Source organism: Condylura cristata, unplaced genomic scaffold, assembly GCF_000260355.1.
Source record: "Condylura cristata isolate star-nosed mole 26May11 unplaced genomic scaffold, ConCri1.0 scaffold00010, whole genome shotgun sequence".
In the NCBI taxonomy this organism is placed as follows: domain Eukaryota; kingdom Metazoa; phylum Chordata; class Mammalia; order Eulipotyphla; family Talpidae; genus Condylura; species Condylura cristata.
In genome coordinates, this window is record NW_004567111.1 from 54,977,830 (window position 1) to 54,988,904 (window position 11,075).

The 11,075-nt window shown below is 38.1% G+C and overlaps 1 protein-coding gene across 2 annotated transcripts in view; it reads left to right on the top strand.

Annotated features, from left to right (window-relative positions):
- The window catches only part of HTR2A (5-hydroxytryptamine (serotonin) receptor 2A, G protein-coupled), a 58,281-nt gene extending 49,232 nt beyond the window's left edge, over positions 1 to 9,049 (top strand). For both annotated transcript variants that reach the window (XM_004680258.2, XM_012723374.1), the window contains exon 4: positions 5,401 to 9,049. In XM_004680258.2, the coding sequence (XP_004680315.1) occupies positions 5,401 to 6,212 (812 nt within the window). In that variant the 3' untranslated portion in view covers positions 6,213 to 9,049. The remainder of the gene's footprint in view (positions 1 to 5,400) is intronic.
- Positions 9,050 to 11,075: the final 2,026 nt, after the last annotated feature.

Below are 11,075 nucleotides of genomic sequence, written 5' to 3' on the forward strand. Positions count from 1 at the left end.
TGTCTCTGGTGAATCCTCTCACCCTCCGTATCTCTGGCCTGTACCCCAGTTCTGTACGAATAAATAAATAAATCTTTAAAAAAAAAAAAGTGGCTAAGTCCAGCCTCAGTGGCCTAATATTGACTCACCCCTATATGACTGATCTAATCTTCATTGTGGTCTTTCTGTCACATTAGTTGAAAAAAGTCAGCATGTGTTAAAATGCAAAGGAAAAGGAGTTGTTCCAGGATAAATTAAACCTACACACCAAAATTTGGTCTTTTCACCTGAGGCCAGAAGTATTTGTTTCTTTCATGTCCCACATCTCTGGGTCCCATTGCCAAGGTTCCTTAAGGGATTGCTACCCAGTAAGTCCACCTTCTCTCTTGCCTGAGGACACTGTCTCAGACATACATTCAGTCCCAGAAAATAAAATGCAAAAATCCAGGGGTAAGGATACATTTTGTCTTTTATAGCCAGTTCTTGAGAGCCATTTATTCAGACTGTAATTAGATGTTAGCAGAGGTACAAACTTTATGTGCAAAGAGTAAGCAGGGCTACCCAAAAGACACTAGCTAAACCCTTCAGAATCCTCACATTCTTCCTTGTTTCTATTCATTTCACTGTCTGAGTTTTTTTTTTAAGATTTATTTATTTATGCACACAGAACTGGGGTACAGGCCAGAGATGGGGAGGGTGAGAGGATTCACTAAAGACAGAGCGGGGAGCGGAACAGGCAGATCAACAAAGTACACTGCTGAGGGGAGCAGCGGGCGGATCAGGAGAAGTCTGCAGCGCCATGTGGATCTCCTCCTGGGCAGGGGAGATTGAACTGATGTGGAAGTTGGCTTAAGCTTCTTAGTGTTGTGTTTTAACTCGCTGTGCCACCAGGGAGGGCCTCACTGTCTGAGTTTTAAAGAAAAAAAAAATAAAAATGTTCATGGAGGAAGCAATACTGATATTGAATTTTGATTGCTATTTTTCACTCTTCAAAAATGTATATAAACAAAATGCAAAGTCACGTAGCTCAAACTACTGTCTGTTTGCTCATAAAGGAAAATGCTTTATATGCAAAATTTTAAGTGAAAGGAGATGTCAGGTCTCCAAAAGTAGCTATTATCAAACAAAGCAGCCAGAAAATTAATGCAGTGGAGACGGCTATGACCACAATCTTGGATATCAGCCTGCGTCTTCATCTCTCTTGGAAGGAACGTGTTTCTGAACTACTTATTGTACCCACGGAGCCTATCTATGTGTTCTAGTTCTTTGGTGTAAAATTCCTTCCCCTCCTTTACTGAGTGTTTTTTTTTTTTTAAGATTTTTATTTATTTACTCATACAGAACTGGGGTATAGGCCAGAGATGCAGAGGGTGAGAGAATTCACCAGGGACAGAGTGGGGAACAGAACAGGCAGATCGACGAAGTACACTGCTGAGGGGAGCAGCGGGCGGGTCAGGAGAGGTCTGCCAGCCATGTGGTCACCTCCGGGGCAGGCAGGCGGGGATAGAACTCATGCGGAAGTGGCTTTAGCTTCTTTGTGCTGTGCTTTAACCCGCTGTGCCACCAGGGAGGGCCTTACTGAATGTTTTTTTAACCACCTAGTTACTTTTTTCCACAAAGCCTTGCTGACCCCTTACCTCGAGTGAGGGTCAAAAAATGAATGGCTTGTGGGAATATTGAGAACTTTTTGTCATATACAGATATAAACTGGCCACTTAAAGACCCAATCGGTTTGATCCTCTCCCTCAGTGTAAAGTAACCTGCCTGTGCCCTGTTGGCATAGCTACCCTCACTTGGTTCTCTAACCCAGGCAGTTAAGGAAGGGAATCTACTTTAGCAAGTGCCTCCAACCTCCTTTTCTTTCCCTGATCACAGAAATCAAGCTGTTCTAGAAGGGAGTATGTGTGTGTGCATGGTATTTTAGATAATCCCATATTCTTACTAGTTGAAAATTGCCACATATAATGTGAGGTCACAGATAGATAAAAGATCTCAGACAGTGACTTCCTTTGTATTAATTAGGAAAATGCACATCCAAGGCTTTAGTAACAAAATAATACACCTTTGTTTTTGTATATTTGATATCTGGTTTATCTATGTCACTAGTAATAGCAATGGCTGTAATTTATCACTTCAGAGAAGAAACCAACAGTTTTAACTACAAAATTAAAAATAATGGTGACCCTTTGTTGCTATGCCAGAAGTTAGCAACTATATTTATTAGTTATATAGCCAGTAGTCAAAACTCCTTTTAACATCCTTTTGTTTAAGAAAATCTATTTCATCTATATTAAAGCCTAGTAAATGCAAACAAAGCAAAAAGAGCAAAGTCAAGTTAATATATTTAATTTGAGTAATTCCTCAGAGAAAACTCACTCATGTTTATGTAGCACTGGTAGAACCTCTCCTCTGGACTGATTGTACTGGGTGCCCTAATTTTTTATTCGTTTTGTCCTCACCATATCCACAGAGGCATGTTGGTACCAGCCTCTGGCTGTAGATGAGGAGCTGAGACCTGAAGGAATCAGGTTTGCAGGCAAAAAGCACAGGGCCAGAGCCAAGACACAAAACCAGGTTTTTCTCACTCCAAAGCATCTTTTCTAGTCAGTAAACAGCTACACTGCCAGCTGTACTCACCCTGTAGTGTAGTAAAAAATACATCTTTCAAGGGTGCGCATTCAAACACTTGGGAAAAAAAATTCTTCTTAGGATCCTACTCTTAACATTTACAATCATGAGTTTTCTGAAGGATTAAACAAAACGGGTGTGTATAGTAAGTCTCAGAGGCGTTCCTCTTGGAGTCATAGTTCTTCCATCTCTTCTTGGCCCACAGAATGTTCCCAACAATGGGCCAGGAACAGAGAGGAAATGAAGAGTCATTAATGCAGGAAGTGTCCTTAAGGACAGCTCTGATGTCATTTATCGCCACCTTCCAAGAATACTGTGGATGGCCTCTCATAGACAAGTGACAAATAATATCAATTAAGTCTGTTAAAATAATGGCAAATGTCACTGAGAAGGATTTGTGCTAAACTTACATTAACTCAAGCAAATGTCCCCTCTTTGCAAAGGTGGGTAGTATGAGGTGATATGGGGTTAAGGCAGTCAGATCCATGGCTGGAAGGAATTGAATTCTGTTCTGAGTATGCTAAGGATCTTCAAAAGAATTTTTGCCAGATGAATGGCAAGATTCTTAACTCTATAATGAACCTGTATTCTTGACTGAGTCCTGACCACATATTTGATGCAAAAGACTGGTAAGAGTGGCCCTCCCTGGTGGCATAGCGGGTTAAAGTGCAGCACTAAGAAGCTAAAGCCACTTCTGCATGAGTTCGATCCCCGCCTGCCCCAGAGGTAACCACATGGCGCGGCAGACCTCTCCTGACCCACCCACTGCTCCCCTCAGCAGTGTACTTCATCAGTCAGTCAGCCTGTTCTGATCCCCACACTGTCTCTGGTGAATCCTCTCACTGCCCCTGTACCTCTGGCCTGTACCCCAGTTCTGTATGCATATATAAATAAATCTTTAAAAAAAAAAAAGAGTGGTTAGAAATAGTGACCAATACACTTATTGATTTACACTCTGAAAACTAAAAATGTGGGCAGAGGTTAGAAAAAATGTTATTCTCACTTTCTCCTAGAGTGCCTGAGAAAGAAGCAATGTTAAACTAAGTTTGACAGAGTATTCAGTCCATGTTTCCTCTCCTTCCCCACTACCTTATTCTTCCTTCATATTGGGTTGCAGTGGCCAGTCCCAGACTCCAGCAGAGGAAAACACTTGTATGTCCTAATACTACACGATAGTGGCCGTGATGTGTAGGCCGCCTTTAGTATGTTCCTGTCATCATGGGGAAGAGATGAGCATGACCAGAGGCCAGATGTTGCCTTTCCTCACTTCTGCCCATTTCTGCCTAAGCCCTCTTCCTGAGTGAGATTTCAGAGTCCCCAAGCTCAAGTGACAGAGCAAATTAACATGGCTCTTGTTGTCATGTATCATTTCCTCCCCTGCGAAACTCTTGTATTTTTCAACAGAAGTCTGTGGCTACTGATTTTTTTTTTTTTGTAACCCATGTTTATGAATGTTCCACTGAAAACACAAGAGTGAAATTTGTGGGACAGCTGAGCAATGGAACTCTAGGATTTTTTAAAGCAGATAGCTCTTAGATACACATAATAAAACATTTACAAGTTGAAGGATAAAATGTAAAATGTTCAGGATTTGTTTTAAAATAGCATGGGAGACATTGCAATAGGAAGGGATTTAGGTTTGGAGTTAACAGTTGTTGAAGATGGGCAATGGGGCTCATTGTACTGGCTTTTGTTTCCATTTCTTTTATTTGTATTAGAATGTTTAATAACAAAAAAAAAGTTTGCAAAAAGATCAAAATTGGTTAAATTTGCTTTAAAGTCACATTAGAAAACCATTTTGAAATAAAAAATATTTGTGTAATTTTCACGATTTGACATTACATGGAATAGGCAGATCTAAAACTGTACATAACATATTAACTATGCATACATACTTACATATACCTGCAAATTGAAGAACAAAGCCACCAAAAAAATGCAGCTTATTGGCCCTCCCTGGTGGCGCAGCAGATTAAAGCACAACACTAAGAAGCAAAAGCCACTTCTGCATGAGTTCATTTCCCGCTTGCCCCAGAGGTGACCACATGGCGTGGCAGACCTCTCCTTACCCACCCGCTGCTCCCCTCAGCAGTGTACTTCATCAATCTGCCTGTTCGTCTCTCCACTCTATGGTGAAGCCTCTCGCCGCCCCTGAGCCTCTGGCCTGTACCCCAGTTCTGTATGCACAAATAAGTAAATCTTTAAAAAAAAAAAAATACAGCTTAGGATTGTCCCTAGCTGGTGAGAATATATGTATTTTTTCTTTATTCATTGCTACTTCTATGTATTTTCTAACATCTCGAGAAAGAAAACATATTATTTATAATTTCATAAGCCATATTTATGATAAAATGTCAGATTTGGATATGAAATACAGTCTCCAAATTCCATTTTTGAAAGTGTGTATGTGATTGTGCATGTGTTGTTTGTTTGTGTGTGTATGTGTGTTAAAGAAACAAAATCCAATTGTTAATGGATATTGTCTGCATGGTGGCATAAATGATAACTATTTTTCTTTTGTCTGGGTATACATTTTCTTCAATTAATTAGTGTGATGATAAAATCAGAAAAATGCAGCATGAAAAAGCTAAAGCTAGATGTATTACATTTCTTTATAAAGAAAAGAAGCTCAGTAAAGGAGTATGTAAATACACATAAATGAATCCAAGAGAATTTTAAATTCTCACTTAACGGGTATGAAGTCCTTTGAACAGCCGCCATTACTTGCTGATGCTCTAGCTTTCATGTACTCAGTTCCCCAATAACCACGTTTCATTTCCCATCCATCTCCAGGTATATCCATGCCAATCCCAGTCTTTGGGCTACAGGATGATTCCAAGGTCTTTAAGGAGGGAAGTTGCTTACTCGCTGATGATAACTTTGTCCTGATCGGCTCTTTCGTGTCATTTTTCATTCCCTTAACCATCATGGTGATCACCTACTTTCTAACCATCAAGTCACTCCAGAAAGAAGCGACCCTGTGCGTGAGTGATCTTGGCAACCGGGCCAAATTATCTTCTTTCAGCTTCCTCCCTCAGAGCTCCCTGTCTTCAGAAAAGCTCTTCCAGCGGTCGATCCACAAGGAGCCTGGGTCCTACGGCCGAAGGACTATGCAGTCCATCAGCAACGAGCAAAAAGCCTGCAAGGTGCTGGGCATCGTCTTCTTTCTGTTCGTGGTGATGTGGTGCCCCTTCTTCATCACGAACATAATGGCTGTCATCTGCAAAGAGTCCTGCAATGAGGACGTCATCGGAGCCCTGCTCAACGTGTTCGTTTGGATCGGCTATCTCTCCTCAGCGGTCAACCCACTGGTGTACACACTGTTCAACAAGACCTACAGGTCTGCTTTTTCACGCTATATTCACTGTCAATACAAGGAAAATAAAAAGCCACTGCAGTTAATTTTAGTGAACACTATACCGGCCTTGGCCTACAAGTCCAGTCAACTCCAAGCAGGACAAAAAAGGAATTCAAAGAATGACGCCCAGACAACAGACAACAACTGTACTATGGTTACTCTAGGAAAACAGCAACATTCAGAACATGCAGAAGATGTTCCTACAGACCGTGTCAGCACAGTGAATGAGAAGGTTAGCTGTGTGTGATAGACTAGTTGCCATGGCAACTGTAAAGGGCACATTGAGCAAGTTTTCACCTATCTGAAAAGAAAAAGAAATAGGGAGGCCAAAATAAATTAAGTCAGTCTAGCGAAGCCAACAATAATATGCATATGCCTCATTTTATCTGTCAATGAAAAGCAGGGTTTAATGCCACAAAATGTGCACTTCAAAAATGTTCTGACAGCATTTCAGCTGTGAGCTTTATGATACTTATTTTTAACAATGTAAATGATATGTCTTTAAAATAAGTAGCTTTTATCATATACATATAAGGAGGCCATACATAAATCTCAATTAACTTCTATTTTCAAGTGGAAACCTTGCTACAATATTGTTCATTGATGGCATGCGTTGGTTACGTATTGCTGTAAATAGCTATAAACAGTGAAAAATTGGTTGAATATAATGGCTTCCTAAATAAAGAAAAACTCTCTCTAAAACTTACCGCCATACATATTCTGAAAAGCAAAAAAAGAAATAAAAGCACTAAGAACAGTGAGATGAACCCTAGATTGCTAAGATAATTAAATACTTGACAACTTTTCATTCCTGCTTTTTCATAAATGCATTTCAAAATATACAAAAAATTGCCAGCATTTGCTGCATTTCAAGCTCATTATTCTCAGACGTGAAAAAGATTTTAAATGTTAGTTAATAACTATTGCTGCTTTTTCTTCCACTATGTGTGTTTTATTCTCAATTTCCAATATGGTGTTGTTTAGCATTTGTTCTACAAGGTGAACTATCAAAAGGGTAATTTAATATTACCAAAACATTGCTAGAAATTGCTTCTCCTAAACAGCACCACGGTTTCTTGCTCTTAATGACTGCATCGTGCATGTGATCCTCTGAGCCATAAGCTGTATTGATGTAACCATGTCAGGGTTGAGGAATAAACTCAGGTTTCTGGCTACTCAGAGCAGAAGAGTCTGCAGTGCAGGTGACTTTCCTCCTGGCATCCATCAATATAAGTTGATGCTTCGGATCAATCTATCTTACTTACTAAAACAGTTCAACTTCGTTTACTATATGTGAATTAATTTTCTCGTATTAGAGATATAAAAGTAATTTAAACAAGATCTTTGCCTTTAAAGAAAATGACCTAGTTGAAACGGTCCTTGTAGAAAACATTACCAGACATTTCAAAAATCAGTTAAACTGATTCCCTTCTTAAATGGTTGAGAAACAGATTTGTATAATTAAAGGTAGTTGTCTTAATAAGTTTCTTGATGGGTCACCAGTGAATACCAGCTAAAAAGTGGGGGGATACTAGTGGAAGTAAAAATTTGCAAGTAACAAAAATATGTATTTCAAAGGAGACCAGCTTACACAAAGTTTTCAGCAAATTTTTTATTCCACTTACCTGAAAACTAATTCACTGACACTGAGCACCCTTTAAAAAAGCAGTAAGGTAATATTTGTTGCAAAGTTTGCTACAGAGTAAAGGAGATTAACAGCAGCAATGTGCTTTGATGTTCTGTTATTTTCAGTTAAATTGCATTCTTATTGAGAAAGCTGTTAAGATGCGTGATTACAATACTGAAGCATTTCTATTGAATGGGGAATAATTTCTTGCCCCCAGTATTTCGAAATGGTGACAGATTCGAAAACTGAAGAATGTGGGATGCGCCATTATGTAATTTAGAAATCACGTACTTACAGGAACGGTGTTAGTTCAAAGCTAGAATTTTTAGTAAGCCACTGGTATCAAGACTGCATTTGAACTGAATACTCTTCCATGATTACACCACATTGACTGATTAAAAACACCGTGTTAAAAAGTCTCTGCTATAATGCATTTGCCTTAGTTTATAACTGTGCATCTCATTACATATTAGAGAAAAATGACAGACTCTACCCCATATACTCCATTTTGATCAGAATGAACATAAATACTGCCTGACAGATGTCTTTCAACTATGTATATTACAAATGTGTGCTTTTTTCTCTTCATAAGTATCTATTCAAGTGTATATAGACAAGTGTATCTGTACACATACATAGACATGTTCTCATGCACTTTATTTGATATTTATATATTTATATGGAGGAAAAGTAAGAGTCATTAATGGAAACACGCAATATATACACATATGTGCATGTTTGTATCATGTCGATTTAAATGTGAATTCATGTTCTAATGTTTCTATGACTTTATTGCTATCAAAGCAGATTAAAATGTAACATAAGTATCAACTCTTTAAATAAACTGGAAGTTTATCTAATTTTGCAGGAAGATTTCACACAATTGTATGAGAGTAAATAAAACAATTTTCTTCGTATATAATAGATTGATATTAAATAAAATGGTACCTTTGGCCCTTGTGTTTAATCTGAGGCTACTACAACTTTTAAAATAGAACCTTTATCCCAGTGAAGCACAGTTCTTGAATGATTTAAGGGTCTGTGATTAAAGGACTCGCTCTTAGTCAATACTATTAAGATAAAGTAAACTTACTCTAAGTTGAATGGTTGATCCTCTGTAAAGAAAGGAATTAAATGCCATAGGGAAAACTCAGCTTAAAGCATACCTAATCCACTTGGCCACAGCGCCACCTCATGGTTATGTTTTAAAAGTTCTACGGTAGCCAAATTGAACTAAGTTACAGTACTGCTTTTGGCAAAGGGTGCTTCTCTCATTTGTGCATCAATGAACATTTGTAAAGTGTTAAATTATCCTGTGCCATATGTAACAAATACAGTGAATATTATTTTATGCAATGATTTTAATCAATGTGATTCTAAAAGATTTCAAGACAGAATGAACAATTGTAAATAAAGTACACTCAAAAATAAGTGCTATTTTGTGAGTTGATAGCTGTGTGTATTAAAGGGAGTTACTCAAAATCTGAAGGTCATCAGAACAGAAACTTGGGGTATTTGGGAGTATAAACTCTGAGCTACTTGAGCTCAGTAACAGAGTTGGGAACTGCTGAGATAAGCTAGATGTATGGCTGTGAGCCAGTATCCAGTTATCTGCAGCAGATAAATGCTCACATTTGATCTCTTTATCTGGTTCCACACAGCCTGGACCATGGTGAACTGCTGATGTACCCAACACATGCACACAAGTACCGTGTGCACTTATGTGCAGGGGTACCACAAGATAGACACACATACATATTTTCACGGGAGGTGGTTTCAGGAACTAAGCAAGGTGACATGATATCAAGTCACCTTAAACATTTCCCTGATTCATCATTTCACCTACAAATGTACAGGAAGTTTGTGAAATAGAAGCAGTGGGTTTCTCTTACAGATGTTCATAGCCAGCATGTGTTATGAACCAGGTAATGAACTAGTTATTTTGTTTGTTGAAATGTATGGAAACTGCAAGATAGGTATTATTATTTCCTTTTTCATAGAAGGAAAAAAGAATATTATTTTCTTTTTCAAAGAAACTGGTACTCAGGACAGTTAGTACCAACATCACATTGATGGCTAGAAAGCTGGCCAGTTCAAGACTGAGTCATCTGACTCAGAAGCATGATTCGTTTTCCTGCCCAATCTGGCCCAGGGGAGAGAACTCCAGGTTGAAAACCAAATAAAGCTGGTTCCCATCTTAACTTCCCAGCTTACTGGTTATGTGAATTTGAATGAATACCTTGACAGTCCTGTGTATCAGAGTCATCATCTCTACAAGGAAGCTAATAATACGAATTTGGCGGCCAGTGACTTAAAGGAGATATTAGCTATCTGTGAACTGTGTCTGATAATCTCCAAAACACCATGTAAATGCTAGAAATGCATTATATTAAAAAGGAAAAAAAAAAACGTGGTTAATTCTTGGCTCCTCAGGTACAAATTAACTGTGCATAGATGTGCATGTTTATTTCTGGGAAGGTTGTTTCTTGAACAGCCCTTAGCTTTCCTGAAGAATAAGTGCTCCTACTATTTGAGTTTAATTTCCTTGAAAAGTTAAAATTTCAAAGCTTTAAAATATTTAAAATTTATAGTACAAAGAAGATATGTAGGCCAAAGGCCTTAATTATAATTAAGATTATGAAATCTTAAAAAGGGTGTTTATTCTGGTTTCTAAAGAACAACACTGCTTGTATCTCCTATTCTGCATTAGTTTCAGATATTAAAATATAATATCTTTATTTAGATGCTCTTTTCTTCTTTGGGGTTATCCCAAATGTAGAGCTCAAACAAGAACTTGGTTGAAGTTTATTTATGTGGAAGTGCTCCCATGGACAGAAAGAATTAGAGAAGAAAAAGGTACCACAGAGAATGAGGGCTCAAGTCTACTAGTAATAGGAGATGAACTGGAACTTTCATCGAAAATCAAAGATGACCAAAGGCATTTGGTCAAGTTCTTGCATGAAAGTTTTACCAGTTATGATTAATCATAGTCTTAAAATCAATATAGACTCCTCAATATAAAGTGCCATTATTATGATTGTGTCAATTTTTAAACATACATATTCATTTTATACAATCAATTCTAAAGTTATTCCTGAGACTCTATTACCAGCACACACACTTCATGTAGAATCAAAATTAAAAGCATGCTGTAGGTATTCTTTTAATAATATAGTAGTTTATTTTTACATCATTTTGTACATTTTCTCATCTCAGTTATAATCCCCATGGGTTTCCCATCACCAAATCACCCATGCGCCATCACCATAATCCAGTGCATTTCCCTCTTTCCACTGTTTTTGATCCCATTTCCCACTCCACCCCCATAAAATGTCTCTGGTACAAAGCTGTTCATTATTATTATTATTTTCTCGCCTGGTCTGTTATACTCCTGCTATGAGTGAAACCATCTGGTATTTTTCCTTTTCTTTCTGGCTTATTTCACTAAGCATGATCCCTTCCAGCTCCATCCATGTTGTTGCA